This window comes from Acanthopagrus latus, chromosome 20 (genome assembly GCF_904848185.1).
Source record: "Acanthopagrus latus isolate v.2019 chromosome 20, fAcaLat1.1, whole genome shotgun sequence".
In the NCBI taxonomy this organism is placed as follows: domain Eukaryota; kingdom Metazoa; phylum Chordata; class Actinopteri; order Spariformes; family Sparidae; genus Acanthopagrus; species Acanthopagrus latus.
In genome coordinates, this window is record NC_051058.1 from 10,444,082 (window position 1) to 10,465,473 (window position 21,392).

The following is a 21,392-nucleotide window of genomic DNA, read 5'->3' on the forward strand; positions in this document are numbered from 1 at the left end:
AGAGCACAATGATTTAGTTTTACACTTATATCAGCTCAAGCTTCACAATTACATAAATCGTTGCTGGACAAACAACAATGCATACATTCCTGGCAGAGCAGACTCATCTAATTGTGCACAAAGCATGATAAAAATCAGTGAAAAAACATCCACATCAAGACGCTTATATGGCACACTGCATTAGGCTGAAAGCAGCTTTAGTGTTAACAGTCATGATCTGAGGTAAGCCTGATGCCCCCCCTTTAGCTTCTATGATAATGTAATTTATGTAACTTCTCAATGTGTGAAGAATGTGTTTGCAGTAAACGGCACACTGATTGGTGCTAGTGTTAATGGGCAGAGCATCTTTTAAAAAGTGACCTGATATAATAATCTATTTTCATCACCTTGAGTGGAGGTGTCATGAGGTGTTGGTCAGGGGTAAAATGAGAAGGGACAGAGCTCAAGAATGAGAAAGAGGTGTCTGTGAGGCGTCTATGCAGAAATACCAAAAATATCACACATTCCCCCCCTTAGAGCTGGCAGAGTAAGAAGTGTGACTCAGTAGATGCGGGTCAGAGTGAGTATACAGTATCATATGTGATGAGCCATGTGAAAGGTAACACTCAGCTTTAAAAAAAGACAAAAATAAATGTTTAGGTAGTTAAATAATCCTCAGGTGAACTGTTCCAGAAACCGTTATATACCATCTTTTCTCTTTATTTGCTCTTTTCTCCTTCTGCTGTGGTTTTGTTGTTGTTCTGTTAACATTTCTCAGTGGACAGTCATGTTACAATGATCACTAAAATAAGTCTCAGGCAGATTATTTCTAGTATGTTGATGTGATTGCAGTGTGTGTCTCTGCAGTGGCACAACTGACAGGGAGACATTACTCAACAATCACATGACATAGGGTGGGACGACAAACACGCCAGAGTGCTGACATTGCTGAGCAATAACATCACTGTTAGAGGGAGGGGGAGATCAACACACAAGCGCTCCAACCTGGGCTTCAGAACGGATAGTTTCAGAGAGATGTTTTTCCTGGAAGCAGGTTGAAAATACCGGTTGAGGGAGGAAGAGAGAGGTGGAAAGAGAGGGTGAGGAGGGAGGAAAGGGGTTAAGATAAAACAAGTGAGAAAAGCAGTTGTTATGTCTGCCAGTGGTGACAGTGTTAATCCTCTTTGGGTATTACCGGGTGACATCAGGGGCGATTGTGGGTCGCACATTCTTCATTATGGCCTGAATCCAGTTGCGACGGATTCCAGAGGTCATGGCTGACAGGGTGCAGGCTCCCTCTTTACACTGAAAGCAGAAAGGCATCTCGTTCAAATGACTGACATGGATGAGACAACATGTTGGTAAAAATACATCTTTGACACAAGCATCTTAGTACATGTTTTTGTACAAACCCTTTAAAACCTACTACTGCTATTAATGTTTTACCAAATGACTTTGTTTTTAACACTGGAAGCTTCTACGGAGGTTTTCAATCAAAGTTTACAATGTCTGCTAGGATATTTTCTGGCATCAAGAATGTATGAATAAATAAATACCTACATTTGTATGGTTTTAGAGCTGAAACAGTGTTTTGCCATCGGGGCTTTATGAATGCAATTTATATTACAGGACCACCCTGTTAATTCCCTTGTGTGTGGCAAGTGGGAGAGTGAACAGCTTTATGAATGCAGCAAAAATGTTGCCAGCTGGCAAAATAATGGATTAAAGCAGAATATTTTGTTAGATAAAGACTTGCTAATTTAGGAAATTATTACGTCTCTCTTTTTTCCAGCTTGACATTACTCTGGAGTAATTAGAAATGTTTGCATCATGTAAGACAGACACAATCATGACCAGCTACTGCTGGAATCTAATTCAACAAATAGTACAATACTGATAATATAAGTGTAACCTGCAACTGTGCAGATATTCTGTGTTTAAATAGAATGAACAGATATGCACATAAAAAGACTGCAGTATACAGTAGTATTCAAATGACGACTTAGATTTGAGTACCAGCCTCATGAAAAAATATTTGAACTATTCAGTACAGCCCTATGTACTACATTACAATAGATGATGATGGCCACATCTAAATCAAAATGTTGTTTTATCTGTAGTAATGTTAAAAAAAAAAATCAGTGAAATGAGAAAAAAACATCCTCAGTCTTTATTGTCTTTTGCTTTCTTTTGTTATGTTGTTAAACTATACTGAGTTCTGTCTTTGGGAGCTTGTTTCAACACCAAAAGCATCACACGGACATGGAACTAAGGAGTATTTTTGGCCCCACATTACACCCACAAATTTCACACCAGCTCAGCTAGTGAGGCAAGTAACAGAGCATGCTTTTGTTTACTGTACAATACATACAACTTTACTGTGAAATCACATCTACATACCCCTCTGCTGGCTGTGACATGCTTGATTGTATTGTTGTGAAAGTCCAACAGTGGAAACTATTTACAACAATCCAATCTGATGTTAAGCTATTTATTTCATGCAGAAAACAATATGTTGCCGTTGTTGCCCTGAAGATTCAATGCACTAGACCATTCAGGGCCATTGCTTTATTACCAACATAGGTAGTTCAACATGCATGGCTATGTCAAAAAGTCTATGTTCAGTTAAAAGGCATATAAACTGAATGCTTTAATGCATTTCCCAAGCTTCTGTCATAATACTATCAGTTTTACTGCTGGGTTTTGGACCAATCTATTAACTCAAACATCAAATTTAAAGATTGATGTACAACTTTTAGTTATTTACACTTAGTTGAAACATGTTTCTAGATTGTGAAATATATCAAAGTGATCTGTTGTAGAAATCTCCCTTGAAACAGAGGCAGGGGTTCTAACTCAGATTCACTGTGTATACAAAGAGTATAATTCCACTCTACATACAGTGACCTCTAGTGGAGATTAACTTATTTCTACAAGTCAACAGTTACTCTTAAACTTTCCAGATATCAGGACTTCTGTTCAACTCTACACTGCTTTAGCTGCATTGACAGAACAACCCCTCCAGTCTGACCACGGAGCAGAGAGGACCAGACATAAATACTGGAGTTATTAATTTCTCGACACCAAACCCATGTTGTTCTCAGCCAGAGAGACAACGATCCCCTCCACTTCTCTATTTCTGACTTCCTCCATAAAATAGCGGGGGGTGTCGCTTTGAGCAAATGTAAACAAAAGAAATGACCTTGCAGCTACAGTACGTTTTCCTCATATAGGATTAGTATGGAAAATCTAAGTCTAAATGTGGCAGAACATGAATCCTCACTGACATTAAATGGATAATGAAAGCACTGCATTGAAACTATATGTGTCCAGTAAGTATTTTGCCAGCAACAAGTGCTAAAAATGTTTAATGGTTGAAGGATTATATGACGAAAGTATTCTGTCATCGGTTCACAGCAGGATACACATAATTGCACAAGTGTTATGCAAGTATAGCTCAGAGTAACACTACCTTAAACAAACATGTTTTTGAAAAAATAGTGTTGATAAGCAGACAGGACAGGACGAGGCATTTGAATGCAAGGTAAACATATTGTGCAGGATGAAGGGCACATGGGGATCAGAGAAATGAGCAGGGCTGGCAACGGCTGCAGCAGATTTAGACCACTATGATGTCAGCCTCTCTCAGGGAGATGACAAGTCAAGTGACATCCGTCATGACAGACAAAGAACTGTTTCAGAAAGAGAAATGGCAAAACATGATACCTAAAGTTGCACCCCCTGTGGTCTAAGGCTGTTTATAGACTGGCAGGAGACAGAGGAGCTCAAGTGTGGAGACAATAATTCTCTTCTTCGCTCGTGATTAATGACACGGGACAATTGATGACATGATGAATCAACACTCACCATGATTTGGAATCCGTAATTCCTCTGGACTGGGAACTCTTTGACATCATAACATGTGGAGAGGTCAATCTCACCATCCAGCTCTGAAGCCTGAGGAAAACAGGTGAACAGACACAACAGAAAAAAACCAACAATGAATAAAATCCCTTTTAATTGTCTTAATTATTCATGGGAAAATAAGGATTAAAAAAAACTGAAGGCTCTTGAAGTTTTACCTCTTCGGCTATTGAGTCCTTGTAGTACCTCAAACTCTGATCTGTCAGGACAAACCAGTGTTTCTTCCACTAAAGACACAAAGACACCATTAATTGCATTTCACCAGCCCTCAGTGAGGGTAATACGATCTTATTCAGGAGGGAAAAGAAGCAGATGGTCATTTAATCTGACTAATGAAAGCAAATTACCATTCCATCTTCATACAGCTTTGTCATCCATCCTTTTTTGAAGTTCAGCAGATCTGGCTGCAATTAAGACAGATCAGAGAGATGTGATATGATGGGATGTGACTGGATTAACTAATTAAAAATAATTAAGAGGGAAATTCCGCTTAGATCTTACTTTCAAATAACATTAACCACATTAGTAGAAAAAAGTCCCAAAACAAATTCTATTTTCTTGAACATTTTTATCCTTATTTCACTAACAAGCAGTTGTCATTGAGTCAGTGTTCATCACTGATGTGATCAGAATACATAACTGACATTTCCCTTAACAGTATTGCATTTATGTGCATTTGTTTACATTTAGGTCCCTGCTTCAGTTACAGAAGTATAAGTGCTGTTACGTGGCTGCAGCTAACGAGACTGACTGGCGGGAGCTGGACTTTCCCTGTGAAACACAAACTGCTGCAACCAAGCTCAAGTCTGTTTATAGACTCTAAAGTAAACCATTCATCCCAAAGCTGCCTTCTGCTCCCTCAACTATACCTTGCTTTTGTTGAGCTTCATCAGGTGTGGTGTCACCGTCTGGCAGAGAGTCATTCTGATGGCTAACTGCCTTCACTTCATATGTTGACAATCAGTTTCTGTCCGTCTATCCCAGGGACATACGCGCGACTGCGGTTGCTTCTGTGCTGGCTATTTATAATCATCAGCAGTGGTGGCGGCAGTGGTGTGTACATGAAGTGTGTGTGTGTGTGTGTGTGTGTGTGTGTGCGTGTGTGCGTGCGCGCGTGTGTGTTTGAGCGGGTGGGGGTGCTTGTCAGCTGCAAACTGGCCAGTGAGACCAACCACACACTGAATGTATCAACCCTACAACACTCTCTGAACAGACCTCAGATCAGTTTGTCAGAGTGGTAGGAGTCAGACCATCAGGAAGACACCAGTGCAACCTGAAGCAACTCACTTGTGGAAACTAAAGAAAGTAAGTACTGATGTAATGTTGCACAGTAATATGTGGAGTTGTAATGTTGTTCGGGTTCACGAGTAATTTAAGTTAAATTATGTATGCTGATTTTATGAATGACTAGTCCACATTGCAATACGGCAACTCATGGATGCTCAAACAAATGATTTAAGAGTATGAGTCAACTTAAGCGTAGATCAGTGAGTCTAACTATGACTACATACTCATAATAATTAAAGAAAATAGTTGTTGAAGATCAAGTGAGTAGGATTTAGGGGGATTTGATATTTAATATTATTTGTTAATATAATATAATATCATCAATATGATAAAAACAATCAAGATGTTAATCTAAGAATCAATATTTTTTTGTCAAAGATAATTTTACATCTACAGAGAGAGCTCAACAGAGTCAATTTTGAATCTCAAAACCATTCTATGGGACCTTGACATGATTTTATAGTCTACTGATACTGTACTGTAGAAATCCTCACCGTCATTGAAGACTCTGTGACTCTGCGGTCCAGTGACTTGGCTCTTCTTAAATTAGCAAAAGTGGAGCTGGACACATCGGGGACTGAACGGTCTTTTCCTGCATCCAGTGACATCTCCTACACATATCAAATCAGTATCAGAAATTAGAGGTAATTTAAGAGGGAGATCATGTGCAATTCTTATTAGAGATATAGATTAGCTACAACATTAAAAGGACTACCAGGTGAAGTGATGAACATCGATCATGTCATTAGAATGCAATGTTCTGCTTGGAAACCTTGGGTCATGGCATTCCTGTGGATGCCATGTAGACGCCACTTTACGCATGCCATCCACTCACCCAAAGTACACCTTCCCATGGCGACAGTTCTTCCCGATGGCTTTCATGCCTTGGCAGTTCAGAGCCATGGATGTGACATGGAACAGCATGTCCCATGGATGCTCGATCAGATTGGGATCTCGAGAATTTGGAGGCCAGGACTTATCCTTGAGCTCTTGTCATGTTCCTCGCGCCAATGCCATGAGAGGTGTTTCTCACTCTGCCCGGAGTTGTGTGGGTGGTGCGTGTCAAATTGATATCCAAATGAATGCCAGGATCCAATTTTCCCAAGCAGAACATTGCATTCTAACATGATTGGTATATTACACCTTTGTTTTGATTAAACTTCTGAGGATTAACAAAAAGATTAGCATACATGTTTGTTAGCCAGATAGCGTCTCTCGCTGCGGCCTTGTCTCTGGATTAGAGTGGTGTTGGTGGAGGGCTCAGTGGAGCTGCTCGTGTCCATACGCTCTACGTGCTGACCCTCCTCGAATCGGCCAATGATTTGAGAACGCCTAAGAGACACAGAGCGACATTTCCTTACAAAGAGGTACTCAACATCAACACAAACAGTTCACATAAAATTCTTGAATTCAATATCTCAATCATGCTTAGGAAATGACATTTATCAGAATACTAAAAACACAACAGTAAAATAAATTGGCTGTTCTTACAAAAATATTGAGGCAGCATATCATATGGTGGCAGAATCAGCATAAAAACAATACCAAAGAATGATATGAAAGCCAAAATTAATGTCTGTAATGATTACAAGCTCTTTCAGTTTACTTTGGGCATTTACATACAATATGTAGGTAGTTTGACTTTGGCACCATTATACAGGGTAGAAATTATATCCCACAGAAAGCAATACAAAGAATAAAGAGTTTGTTATATGATGAGAGATTGAACTTTAGAGGAAAAGGAAAATGACTTGAATGGTGAATTAAACAAATTGCAGAGGGAGCAGCAATGGTGACACAGTCGGTGTTACCTTAAAACACTGCACTTCTTAATGTGTATGTATTGAGTGTGTGTGCACGAGAAATGAGGAGGAGATCGAACTGTGTGTAAAACCCATCATAAGTACCATTATGCTAAGTATATAAAATAAATCAAGCATGTATGAGACAGTGTATGTGTGTGCTCCCAGGCAGTGCAGAGATGAAATGATAGAAAGCAGGAATCAGCGGTGACCAGCAGGGAACAGCATTGGGACAGGGGTGGAGGGGTTGGTTGAGCATTAGATCTGAGAAGCTCTGTTCAGAAGCCCCTGGAAAAGATTGAAACAACAAAACAAACTAGCAAAATAGCCAGAGCAAAAAGGTAAGAGATTCATAGAAAAGCAAGTATTGCATGCAATTGTTTCCCCCAAATCATTAATGGCAAACCACTGGTAAGCTCAGGTAGGCAGGTGATCCTAAAAGACAGCTGCCACAGGGTGGTGCTAAAAAATGCTGAATGCTTGAAAGAATGCATGAGCTTTACATAATAGATCAATTGACATGCTTTCTATATGTTTAAATCGCTTTGCCAGTGGCTCATTAATGATTTTTTACCATGTCGGACTCTCAATATATTATCACCAGTGAATCTGCATGTATGCCTCAGCTATGTGACATGTATTCACAGTCTTCTTTTTGCAGTGTCCCGAGCATGACACTTATCCATGACCTCTTACCTGCGCTCCTGCCCAAACAGCCGAGCCACCTCCTCTCTGCCAGGACTCCGTGTCCGTGCCCTCAGCTCTTGGCGTTTTTTCTCTGAGCGGAAGGCTTCTCGGTAGCTCAGTCTGCGAGCCCGTGGCACATCAGACAGCGTTGCGTATTCCCTGCCAGACCGGCCCACTCTGCCTCCTCCACCACTGGCACTGCCAGTGCTTCCTCCACCACCGCTGTGTCCCTCCCAGGTCGGTGTAGTGACGCTGGGATCAGAGTCCAGCGAGCTCTGGGAGGAACTGATGGTGGAGTAGCTGGGGGAAACTAGTGCACCTGGAGAAGGGAGAGGATCTTGGGAGGGTTGAAAAGGGGAAATTTGGGGTTCTGACTCAGAGCTGTACCTGGGACTGAGAGCTCCTAAAGAGGAGGAGGATGCTGACGAGGACAGGGGAAGATGCTGGGGTGGCTGAGGATGCTGTGTAGACGGTGGAGCGGGCTCCGACTTGGTCTTCTCCAGAGAAAAGTAACCACTTTCCACTCGCACCTTGCGCCCAGTGCTCATTGTGCCGGCATCTGAAACAAGGACACAGTAACACTGATATCAAACACAAAACAGTGTCTCGTCAAGAAAAGTCACAATTCCCGCTAACAGTGGTCAAGTTGGAGTCATAACATTAACCATGTGTAGTGATAGAAACTGCTTCCAAAAGTGGCCTAGTTACATTATCAATATTGAGGTATACTGTCACTGTTACATTTATGCAGTAATTTTGAGAAGATATACAGGTATATTGGTTATCGCAATACAGCCTAAAAATATCAAAACATTATTTCAGAGCTCATACGTGTCCTTAAGGGACACTCCCACACAGAGTTTAAAATCCTGCAACTCCCCTCCAGTTAGTTAGAACTTAAGAATCCTCTTGGATGAGAGGTGAAACCTCTTCAAGAAACTGAAATACGTCCAGTTGACTGTGAGAGCACTTAGAATTGCCATGAACTGCATGACTGAGAAACTTCATCAACATTATTTTAAGGTCTTGACTCACCATCCTGAGTAGTTATACTGGATTCGGGTTGACTCTGGCCCAGCTGGCTGATACAGGAAGCACTGCGGCTGCAGGGGATGGTGGCCCTGCTCCAGCGGCTCTCCTCCTGCCACAGGGTGGCACGGCTCATTGGGACTCGCTCAGCACTGGCGATACTGCTGGGTATGCAGGGGATGCTTCCTCCACTGCTGGTCACTGTCACCTTGGCGGGGCCAGGCTCCTGAATGGGAGTTCGGGTTGGAGGGAGTGGATAGGAAGAGGAAAGGATATAATGGGAGGTAAGGTCACAGAGAGACTACAAAAAGGAATCATGGAGGAAGAGATTAAAGGAAGGAATTGAATACAGAAAAGGGAACTGTGAAAACCCAAATCATGGATGGTTTTTTTTATCCAGACTTATATATATGTGAATAATTGTATGCCTGTTTCCAACTGAGTCCCAGTCATGTGCCAATGACAACACAACTCTATCCCAGGACTGCTATCTCTATGTTAGCTGCTTCATGTGTGGTTGACGCTGGACTAGTTGGTGAAATTTAGCTGGAAAGTCAGTAACTGGTCCATAAATTCTGTTTCCTTTTACGTGCACATGTCAGCGAAATGACAGTGAAAAAGGAAAAGGGAAGTGCTTTCATCATTGGTAAAATGAATTCTAAGAAGAGATAAGAAGGATACATGGAAAGTAGTACGAGCTTGACAGCTCGACAAAGAACAAAGAGTTCATTCAAGGCAAACCACCTGTATTACTAAAGGATAAAGAGAAGCAACTGATCTGCAGAGGTGAAATATGATCGAATATAATTTGTAGGATAATTTTCATTTTATTAAATAATACAAAGAGAAAACAAAATCAAACATTCATTGCTGATTTGTTCAGAGTTTGATGTCACCTGTACACACTGGAATCATAAGAAGAGAAAGCAAGATTTCCAAAGCAAAGTGACCCCTCAAACATCATCTTCTCAGCCAGGCTGCCACAAGCATGCCGCAATGCTAAAATTAACTCTTTCAGTAATAGAAGAAGATCTAAATCATGTACTTTTTATTCACCCTTCACCTGGATTGATTGTTATATATCAATCTATCAAGGCTGTGATTTCAAAGCCAAAGGGTGAAGCAGGATAAAAAGTTGGGCTGAGCTGAACTCACTGGGTGTCCATTCATGTCTTCAGTGGAAAAACACTGGCTTGGAGTTACTCCACCCTGCCAATCACAAAAAGCCTTTGATGTTAATACTTGCTATGTAGTTCGTATTATAAGTAATACAGGTAGACCCAAACATCTGTCAAAATGATTTAATCGTCTGTTTTATTTGGACCATGCCATTAAGTTCAATTCTCATTTGGGCCAAATACATACAAGTGTATAAAATACAGCACTTAAACAAGTCGTTAAATGTTTTATTGTTTATGAGCAAACACAAAAATCTGAAATTAAAAACATTCAGCTACAATGCGAGACGCACAGACGTTGCCAGTCGTATCAACTACTTTATAGTGACGATCCGGTGCCTTCAATTTAGAAGCACCACCCAGAAGACAAACATGTGACTGTGCCCAAGTATTTGCAGTAGTTTTAGATCACATCTCTCCAGTAAATACAGGATGAGTGGGAGGAAAGCTTGCAGGTGGAAAAGTGTGGTGTAGAAAATCTATATAAAATGTGCTTCTCAGAACAAGTGAACAGCTCATGAGACAATGACAGAAACTGACATGAGATTTCATGAGCTGTGAAAGCATTATCACCCTCACACATTAAGAAAGATGAATTTCTGCCTGACAGAACCAGATGAAGACCTGCATGAACTGCTAGTATTTTTTCTTAAAAATATCAGTAAATTAACTAACTAAAATACAGTGAGTTTTGTGCAAGTGTTATCAGACTATATATTACACTTTGTTTTAGCTCCTGTCTCTTTAAGGCCCCCCTCCTGAATACACAGTGTCCTCTGATTGGTCAGCTCACACAAGCCTGAGCCAGCACCACTAACAACAACAACAGAGCAGCTGTGCTTAATTACTTCATATGTGCCAAACTAGCCACTAGGCATAAATTATGCAAATGCTTAACAATAGTGACGTAGTGCGATGTCACAAAATCACAGATTAAAAGGGGGACTATTGACGAGGCATTTCAGGGGCAGTGTTTCCTGTGGGAGACAGGAGCCTTCTGTTGGTGCAGAGTTTCACCTTTTAAATTTTCAAGACCTTTTACATGCAGGAGAGTAAAAAACTAAAAGCATAATATGTCTCCTTTAAATTCCCGTCATTAAACACATTAACAGAGCAGTGGTTGTCATTTTTTTCTGTTGCTGATCAACACAACAACAAACAGGCATAAATGACGGAGGTCATGTGGGACACAGTTAAGGTCATCGCTGTGTCACTACTGTCCCTCTGCAAATGAGCTTGTTGGTGTAAGCCAACAAAAGGTCACACAACAATTTAGGGCACCATCATTAGAGGAACGAGACAATGATCTTCAGACAGAGTTTTTTGTGCTCTCACCACAAATTTGGCCATGAATCAAAAAGGAGGTAAGGAAGGGGGGAAACTGTATCCCATGGTGGGTGGTCTGTACAACATTATATTATATGTATATATTTCATCTTGAAACCACTATACCGGTAATAAAGCTTTACCTAGTCCTCATTTTACTTTACCTACCAAGGAGAAATATGATGGCACTGACATGAAAAGAGCATTTTTATTCCCTTTGGGGATTTGTGTTTCTAATGGATGTCACATGATGCTGCTCACCTTGCTTTCAGACTACTAGAGGCAAAGAGGTGTACTGGTATTTAGTTCAAACATTTGGTGGAGATACACTATATTATTATTTTATCTGTATTCTAGATTCTTTCCAGACACATTGCTCTAAAACAAGAAATTCTTTTTCTAGTCCTGTCATCAGGATGGTCAGTGTGGAAAGTGAGAAAGAGACTCTGACATGAATTCTCAATAACTGCAAGGCCTTGGTGCTGTCACAGGGTGTAAGCAGAAAATGTAGAATCCATCAAGGACATTTAGTTCCACTGAGAGGATATTGCACACAATTCAAAGTTTGTATTGTTAGAAACAGGGTGACATGAGGACATCTCAAATCTGGAGAAAAAAAATGATGGTATGATGGTTGATTTGTTTTGCACATTTTCAACAGAAAAGCCTCTGTTTCAGCTAATATGTGATTTCACAAAGCATTGTCCCACTGCTCATTAAACAGTTTGAGACAGTGCATGGTCGTACACCCACACACTTCCACAGGACACACAGGTGATGACTTCTTTGGGAGAAAAAAAAGGGAGAAAAAAAGGTTGTTTTGACCAGGCAAACAAGGTTATTAAATGAACAGGCATGACAAAGGGCAAATGCTTGTCAGGTGAGACAGCAGCTGCTGGACGTCACAATAAAACAGAGCGCACCAGCAAATTCATAAGCGAGAGGATCATGGCCACATTGCTGAAAGTTGCTGCTGATGTTATTTTAGCAGGCAGCAGTCATCATCACAGCTGACTGTTTGGACCAAAAACTTTCAAAATAATTCTGTGCAATCTAAATCTTTACAACCAGAACTACAATGTTGGAATTACTCAAAGGTTAACACTGTCAATTATTTAACTACCGTTTACCAGTGACCACCTGAATTAAATAATAATTAGATTTGTCATGAAGTGTATTCATCTATTAGGAGACGGACACAATGTGTGCCTGAAGAATGCAAATATGGACAGCTTCGAATGTTGATCATGTTGCTGGCAGAAAATAACAAAACATCTCTCTTTCTGAGGCAACAACCGCTTGTGTAGTTTGAGTGGAACGTTAAGCTGCCATACTGCCACAGCAAGTGTTGTCATTAAATCTGAATTTATATCTACGTTCTTCCTTTTTGGAGCAATGGCATAGTTCTTTGATATCTTGCATATATTCAATCACCAAAACCTCATCTCAAAATACAGTATATCTGTATTCTCACTGAAGCTGTTACATCATCCTCTCCTTATTCTCTGCTCTACATCGATGCACAGGAATCCTCAAGTCTAGTTTGTGCATGCTATTATGTAGCATTCAAGAGCCAATCCATACACAACAGAAAAAAATGAGAAAAAACGTGACCTTCACCTGAATACAGTTGGTTACTACTCTTTCTCTCCCTATAGAGTGTGTGAATAGGCACATTACCTGGTGAGTGGGTGGATCAACCTTGCGTTTTTTCTTCTGGTTCTGCTTGTTGGTCCTGGGGTACACAGTCAGAGCCTCCTGCCACCTGCAAAAAGTTCAACTGTCAAGCTGTTGTTGTTCTTGGCACACAAACCTTGCACCCATGGTGGATCAATACATGACTGGGACAAAGTTCTTTGCAAAATACAAACCATTATACTTGCAGGGAGAAATCTGTGCATCAACTCATACTACTTACAGATAGGAAAACACTGAACTATACAACAAAAGATTAAACATCCTCTACTCTGTAAGGTGTAAGACAAAAAATTCTCAGTGTTAAATTCCCCTAGGTGGCAACATAATGCGAGCTGAGCTCCGTACACTGTGGTAACATTTTATTTTCATTCATTCATTACTCATGTTTGCCTTTTTACTCATTGTGGAGAGTAAGAATGTTAGGAATTACAAAAGTCAGTTCATGGGGACATAATGATCTAATAAGCAGGAGCAGATTTAGTTAAGAAAACATTTTTTTCTATACAGCACAAATAATGCTCTAATACTTATAGCTACAAAAAAGACAAACATTGCTACTGCGCCATTATACTTTACCATAATACATACAGTAATTCTACTTCCACACTGGGCAGTTATGTCTTTAGACCGAATCATTGTGTCTCAACACAAACAGCAATAGTTACTTCTGGGTAGACAACTGATAATTGATTTTATACAGTAAAATTATTTCTTATGTGCTTATTTCATGTACTGTGATGTTTTGCTAGCATCTTTAACATCTACACAGTGACAGATCTACAGATGACCAAAATAAAAAAATATTTTTGTTGACTAAATCTTATCTAAAATGTTCATGGATATAGTCAATGAAAAACAAAAAAAAGCATAATGACATGGAAAAAATATAATTTAAACAAATCAAATGGACTTTTGATCTCAGGATTTTTAAAAATCTGTCAATATTAACAATAATTCTCAAATTACTGTAATATACAGCACAATACAGAAAAACCTAGATTAGAATAATCCAGTAAATGACTATGGAAACTCATACATTATCAAATCCTTTTTCTGCTCCACCCACTGTGTAAAGAGTGGAGTCACACTATGAACCATAACACTGTAAACAAACATGTGACACAGTTATAACTGCATGAGTCCCCATGCAGCACTGTTTTCATGAGACAAAAGATATTTGTAAAGAGCTTAACAACAGTATATATTTTTAAAATCCTGGCTGTCGTTAGTGGCAACTTTGCAAGGCTAATATGATGTGCGATGGCCCAAAACCAACACATGGGAGCCAGATGATAGAGAGTGGGAGGCTTACAGCGATGGAGCAGGTAGCATAACGGAGAGTGGGTGTTGTGAGTCACAGTTCCCTAAGAATAGCCATAATATGTATGCTACAGCCAGGGAGGGAGAGTGTGGTGCAGAGACAGTCTTTTGAAGGTGCAGACTAGAGGAGACGCACAGGAGTAATTAGGGGGCTTAAGGCTTGTGTATTATGATCTGTGACCAGGCATATGGGGGGGTTTGTGAAGACAGGGAGAGGGGCGAGAGAGGCAGGGAGAGGAAACAGTTCAAGAATGTGCAGTGTCACTGCAGTGTGGATTACAAGTCTCTGAGAAGCACAGCTCAAAGGAGACAGCAGGGGGCAGAGCAGTTTTGGCAGCAGAGGCAGTTGCGCACAACTATTCTCCCTGTCCAAGTCTCTGTCATCTCTAGCCACTTAAACCAAAAGAGAGAGCAACACAAACCACACTGCCCATACTGAGGCCTTGGTTATGATATATCACATATGTGAAGTCTTTAACAGATCACATTCCTGGTAATCATGTCTTACCCGTTGATAATTTCTTTACACTCAGCCCGTATGAAGTGCTCTTTCTCAGGTGTCAGGATGCACAGCGAATTCTTCTGACCTGTCCTGGACTCTCCATCGATGACGTCAGAGCACTGGTTCATATTGATTGTACCCTGTGGCAGAGTGCTGGGCTGCAGGACACAACAGAAGAGACAGATAAATAAAGTGTTAACAGACGTGCCTGCACCACATATCCGTCCACATGGTTCTGTCTTCTCACACTATCCACCCCAGCATCAATTTTCATGCCAAGCTTGGCATGCCACACACTGACACAGTCTGCATAGCCAAATGTTCCTGTTAGGACTCTCTGTGATATTTTTGTTTCTTGTGATATTTATTGGAGCATTTCAAAGACTGCTATTACATAACTGCATCATATGTGCAGCATTTTACTTCTTTTACTCCAGTTGTACAAGAAAGTCTCACTATAGCAATAATTGGGGTGCTTTTCAACCAGGAAATTAGGTAATTGTTCACAACTTAATGGACTCAGCATGACATCATTGTACTGGCTTAATAGTCGCCCCTCTATTCAGGCTAAAATCCATAATCAACACAGTAATAATGACGCACTTTAAGCTGTTAAAGAATAGGGTGGAATCTAAAATCAGGAGCATACAAAAGACATTAAATCATACATTTTTTTGTGTTATTCTTGAAATGAACTAGACTGTTCAAAACAAAAATTATTCACATGGCATTTTTCAACACAGTCTGTGCAGATCACAATATTGGATGCTAAACCCCAATCTACACAGGCACGCTGTATATTGTATCACCCGAAAGGGCCGAGAGGCTCACCTGTGAAACAGTCTGCTTCATTCATAAACCGTGCAAGTTCATGAGTTCACTGAGCAGTTGTCAGTTTAATCTGTCTAGCTGTGTCCGATGCCTAGCTGTGAGGTGTAAACCCAACTCTGCCACTGACATGGTAGCCATCTGTCAGCCAGAAATAACGTGACCACAATAATACTACTATGTATTCAATGACTTGAGGTTCCACATGCAGGTTTATGTAAGCACACAGTGGCTTTGTATGTGGGCAAGGCTCATTTCCAATGAATGGAGACATGCAAGCTCAACTTGGAACAGATAAGGTAATCTATTTATAGTCCACTGAACTGCATCGCTCTGGGTGAACGAGATGTGCTAGAATTAGTTTGCACTAGTCAATAAAACACTTGTTGGACAATACTTTCAAGAAGGCCAGTACCACAATTATTACAATTTCAGAAAGCTGACTTTTGCTAAGTCTGACCTCCAGTTGACTTCCCCCAACAATGGGAAAAACCTTGATAAGCTTATGTTGACTGAGGGATTTATATTTGTTCAATGCAGTTAATACTGCATAGTACTGCATAACTAAGCACACTGGGTATGGGTAGCTTTTAGGCCTTACTTTCACTGCACCAAAGACACAGGCAGAATTATAGACACCAAAATACCACAGTGGTTCCACGCTTTAAATACCAGGTAGCCACAGATGATAAATTACAGCCTTCAGCAAATCGAGGAATATATTAGGAAATAGCACTGGAAACAAAATTAAAAGGTATCACGTTCACGTGCACTAGCGACCGAAAAGATCTAACTCAATGACGCAATTTCTGTCACATAACCATAGCCTGTCAGCAACAGAGGAATTGAAGTCTATGGATGACCTCTCTAATGTGGACACAGAAGTCAATAGTCAACAGTTTGTGGTAATCCCACCCAGTGGGCAGATGAGAGGCCCTGTTTATTTGGTCACTGTTTATGTCACTTTCATTCTCGATTCACAGCTGTCAATATTGTAACACATAGTAGAGCCACATTTGGCACAGCAGATTTAAATGAAGAGAATAGAAGGATGGTCTTAATAGGCCAAGAGTGAAAAGGATCTGAGGCCCAGGTAAAACAAAATTGCCACAGAAGCAGTCACTCAGTTGGGCATTATTTTTTGGTCCAACTTCTTAAGCCTTTGGCTTTAAAATGCTCCAGAACCGAAGGGCTCTTGACACTGAGGTGAGAGGCCGGGGCAACAGCCGGGCTTGACAGACAGACGTACAAACAGACCTCAGGACAGCTGGGCGAGGGCCTAGGCCTGCTTCAGACTGGACAGAGAGACTGGCGTCAGCTTGACCTGAGAGCCCTGTCACTCTCAGACACGGAAGAAGAAGGAGGTTTGGGGACAGAGAGTGGGAACAGTATGGGGTGAGAAAGGGGAGATTAAGTCTCAAGCTGGTGGTCAAGGAGAACAGCAGTGCAGCAGGGGAAGGGGTGGGGGGGGTGGGGGGGGTGGACTATGACTTTAGACTGCTAGGCCATCTGTCTGAGTAAACAAATCTAGAGTACGCCACACATGTGGACTTGTCCTTGAGCTGGAGTCAGAGGAGGATAAACGGCAAAATATTTCAAATTCTGGGAACAGTTGTACAAGCAGCTTAAGCCCCCTAGTTTTATAATCACAGCATCAGATTCTCTCAGACACGGAATATAAATCAGACTGACAACAGCTCTGATTAAAAATCTATTTTCATAAAGCTGCTCACCTCAGAGAGAGAGAGAGATTTGAGTGCTTATATGAAGTAGGCAGCACTCATGTGTGACGACAGTATACATTTTGCACTGGAGCTGTGTGGCAATCGATTCACTCCTCACACGTGTGCGCCCTACCGGCAGCCCTGTGTCAGCTGAGCGCCAGTACACGCCCCCGCTATGGGACAGCCATCGCAGCTCTAGCCCCCAGACCCAGGCCCCTCGAACCCACACCTCTCTGTCACCTACCCTAGACCCAGTCCCCTCTCCCCGGGCCACCGCTCTCTACAATGAGCCCTTTGTGAAGCAGCACCGGTTCACACAATGTGGGATTGTCAGCCACCACAGTCCACAGAGCCACTCCTCCCCTTAACCCTCAACAAGGAAATGACTGAGAGACAAGAGGCCCAAACAAGTGTCCTTTTGTGATCGGAGCATGGAAATTATGAAGACAGCATAAACTTATTCTAGTCTCGCAAGTTGTTCAGACAATAATATGAATGCTGTCTCGATGGGAGTCATTGAGCAGAGTCCCAGGGGGAGACGAGGACAAATCAGGTAAAGATTTGGTTTCTCTAGGCAGGCCTGCGATGTCTGTATCACAGTGATCAGAGACTTTATCATTGGTATCAGCAACTATTATACCAAATAATCATTGGCATTTAGCTGTCATACAACTGTAACTGTAACATTTTTATCAATTGGTTCTTCCTAAGGTGGACAACTCTGCTTATGATAGCTTAACACCCATTTAACAGTAACTAACCTGGTTAACTGCTAAGAAAAAACACAAAATGATGTGTACAAGAAAAAAAGACAATTTCCCTATCCTAGCACACTTTTAACTAAATGAGCTTCCCAGCAAGGTTGACTCATGTGCCAAATGGACAGACTGACTAAGAAGCACACTGAAGTGTATCTTCCAGGTAGAACTGATAAAGTGACAGGTGGATGTGATGTACATTTCGTTCGTGAGAGCAAGTCAGTGGTCTGTCCAGGCTAACTTGACTTTTAGCTTATCCTCCTTTCTACTGAAATTGCTTATCAATATGGTTAGTAGTAGCCCTTGATGACATGCTGACTTGAATCTCTACCATACAGGATTAAATATTTTTGGGTGATGGCCTCAGACTGGCACGTGTCCCACTTTATCACCCCATCCTTGCAGCCATAATCTTGGGCTTCGAGCCATCTTTGGACATGGCAGCTGACAATTAGGTGCGGCATAGTGCTAGTATTAGTGCTAAACTGACGAGTAGCATCACTCAATTTACATTTCACTTAATTACTTTTATATGAATTAAGCTTCACAATTTCTTTATTTTATCTTTTTAATCTCTGATGACTTATTAGTGAGGCCATCAGTGGAGTGTGTGTGTGTGTGTTTATGCAAACTGACTTGACCAACATGTGTGACAAGGCAAAACATTCTCAGTGGTTAACCAAAACCACTGACATTGATAGTTTTAACCAAAGGGGTATAAAAAAGTGTTGTTCAATTCTTTAACATCGCTTTCAACACATAAGTATATTTGACTTATTTTATAATTTTATACTATTGTGCCTTTTTAACAAACAACAACACCTACCAAACAAACAGGTAGCTTTAAAACTACAAGACAGTTCCATGAAGCATTATTTCTATCGCTGTATACAGACACTGTATGCTGTGCAAGAGGACAGAATAGAGGCACTATTCCCAGTTTACCCAAACAGGAAATACAACTGAAACTAAAAAGCTCATCAACATTGTAGCCAGCATGCTTCCAAATCAATGCTTCTTCTCAAGTTCAACACTGCATCAAAAAACAAAATTATCTCCTTTACGTATAATATTCATATGTCTTGTGATCCCTGTCCAGATGTTATGTAGCATTACAACAATGTTCATTAGAAACTCTTTGTTTAGAGAAAATGGTAATTAGTTAGCTCCATGCACGCATGCATGCCTTTGCACCCTTGGCTTCCCTCTCTCTTGGCCATTCCGCAGCTTAGCAAAACATCCCATTCTCCCTTATGACACAGCCAGAGAAATATTTGCTTCTTTTGGCAGCTGGCTGATTGTCTAACTTTCATTTTTGGTTGTGAAGCAAATTCTCATCCTCTGCCATCAACATTTTTGGGTTTGATGGACTCAGTTCTGGTCATGGAAAGCAAGAATGCCGTTAAACCCAAGTCAGAGGAGCATGAGGGAATGAACTGGCATTTAACTATGTGCTTGAGTCACACATTGCAACATCTTTGGTTTTATTACACATAAACACCTAACTTCTCATCCATTTTTCAAATGAATACACCTAAAATATTGCTCAATGACAAAGTTAGTTAGGAACACCTGTAAATTGATCGGCAACATCTGGTATTTGGTATTAGGTGCCAGTTTGTCTGCCAACTTTCATGGTGACAAATCCAAAAGTTACAGCTTCACTCGTTACATTACGCTTCTTCAGACATGTAACAGCAGGATCCTCACACTGTTTCCAAGTTCTTCACTCTGCATCCAGAGCCAGTTGACTTTGATCATTAAAGACATGAGAGCCAAGAGGAAAGCTGATGAACTGGCACCGCTTCATCCTGACTCACGAACGCGGCCTAGAATCAGGTCTCTTCGGGGTCCAACATCCAGTCTGCTCATAACCGATAACAGCAATTATGCAATAAATCTTTCCTTAGCAACTTAGGACAACAGAGGTAAACACACATTTTTGATACCAGTGAGCATGCCAGCAACCAGCTGCGGGGAAATGTCCTCAGGTGCCAGACAGATGGAGTCACCTCTCTTCCTGCTACAAATGAATATCAAACTGTCTCTCTCTCTTTCCTTTAAGTCCACAATAATCATACAAACAGAGCTGTACATAGCAATCGGGCCAGGATCCAGAGCCGACAGATTGGTCACAGACAAGATTACAATCATTACTGTCCCCCACTGTCCTTTAACTTTATCACAATATTGAGACTATGTTAAGCCAAAGCAATCACACACAATATTTACCTTTACCTCAGCTATAATACTAACCCTAACCCCTGCCTGTACTTTAGACAAACATATAGCTCTATAAAAAGCCATATGGTGGATATCTGACATCTCTGTTGCCGGGCCAAGCACAGTCCTCCAGGCATTCTCGGATACACCTCACTCCACTGGTATGCATTCAAGACGTACAGATGAATGCTACAATAAAGGCATCAGCTCTGAGCCTGGTAACACAGCAACAGTACTGCAGTGAAGATAGCCAGAGCACTGTCTCAGCACAATATTCCGAGAAGAATGAGCAATTAAAATATGAAATCAACACACATTTCGCACATAACTGGACCAGGTATTACAAAGAGGACTGTGGGTGGTAGCGGTGCTGCTTCTTTCGGAGAATGGTGAGAGGATGTGGGTGGCTGAATGCTGTGTTAGGAGGCCAGCAGTCGACAAATGCAGAGGAGGAGGAAGATGAGGGAGAGTTGGAGGATGAAGAGTTGTTCTCTCTGCTAGTACAGCAGGATTCATTTGAAATGGAAGCTCACATTGTGCCATCGGTCAATCAGATGCAACCGTACTCAAGCTACATGGGCCAAATCTTTCCCGCTCCAGGTTAGAATAAATAAATGATGAATACATGATAATAGATGAGCTTTCTAGTAGTTTGTAGTACTATAAGTAATGTTGTGTTTAGGTAATGTATATAACAAAAATAAATGAATAACTGCAATACAGACAGAGTGTGAGAAATCAGAGAGTCTCTGTCTGGGTGGTGACAGGGTAGATGGGCCGGCTGGAGAAACAGGTGCTGCAATCGAGTTGTGTCATGTTTCCTTGGCTCTTTAGACCGTCTATGGAGAATTGTTGTGAGTGTGTGTGGTTTCCCAGACTAACTTTTTCCTTTCTTTGCTATTCAACACCCTTTAATATTCATCAAAGCTGATTCTTTCCATGTTACTGTCTCTCTACTATACCTCCATTATGTCTGCTTGCTCCTGCTTATTAGTTCAGTTTATTACCCTCCACTCCTTACAGACTGTATAGCCATAGCTAAACAGGGCTATCTATTAGACTTTTCCACCGTTGCCATGGAGAAGGAGCCAGTCAAAGTAGAAGGAAAAATTGACTGCATTGATTTA

General features: G+C 41.1%; 1 protein-coding gene across 8 annotated transcripts in view; it reads right to left on the minus strand.

Moving 5' to 3' along the window:
• Positions 1–21,392, minus strand: part of si:ch73-103b11.2 (myosin phosphatase Rho-interacting protein) — a 51,199-nt gene that overhangs the window by 11,817 nt on the left and 17,990 nt on the right. For 4 of the 8 annotated variants that reach the window (XM_037080447.1, XM_037080445.1, XM_037080452.1 and 1 more), the window contains exons 4-15: positions 14,739–14,890; positions 12,893–12,977; positions 9,864–9,917; positions 8,715–8,934; positions 7,689–8,238; positions 6,381–6,522; positions 5,685–5,801; positions 4,251–4,307; positions 4,062–4,130; positions 3,847–3,936; positions 1,175–1,284; positions 985–1,023 (exon numbers count right to left, since the gene is read on the minus strand). In XM_037080447.1, coding sequence (XP_036936342.1) covers positions 985–1,023; positions 1,175–1,284; positions 3,847–3,936; positions 4,062–4,130; positions 4,251–4,307; positions 5,685–5,801; positions 6,381–6,522; positions 7,689–8,238; positions 8,715–8,934; positions 9,864–9,917; positions 12,893–12,977; positions 14,739–14,890 — 1,685 coding nt within the window. The remainder of the gene's footprint in view (positions 1–984; positions 1,024–1,174; positions 1,285–3,846; positions 3,937–4,061; positions 4,131–4,250; positions 4,308–5,684; positions 5,802–6,380; positions 6,523–7,688; positions 8,239–8,714; positions 8,935–9,863; positions 9,918–12,892; positions 12,978–14,738; positions 14,891–21,392) is intronic. The other 4 variants (XM_037080450.1, XM_037080448.1, XM_037080446.1 and 1 more) reach the window with 4 other exon arrangements.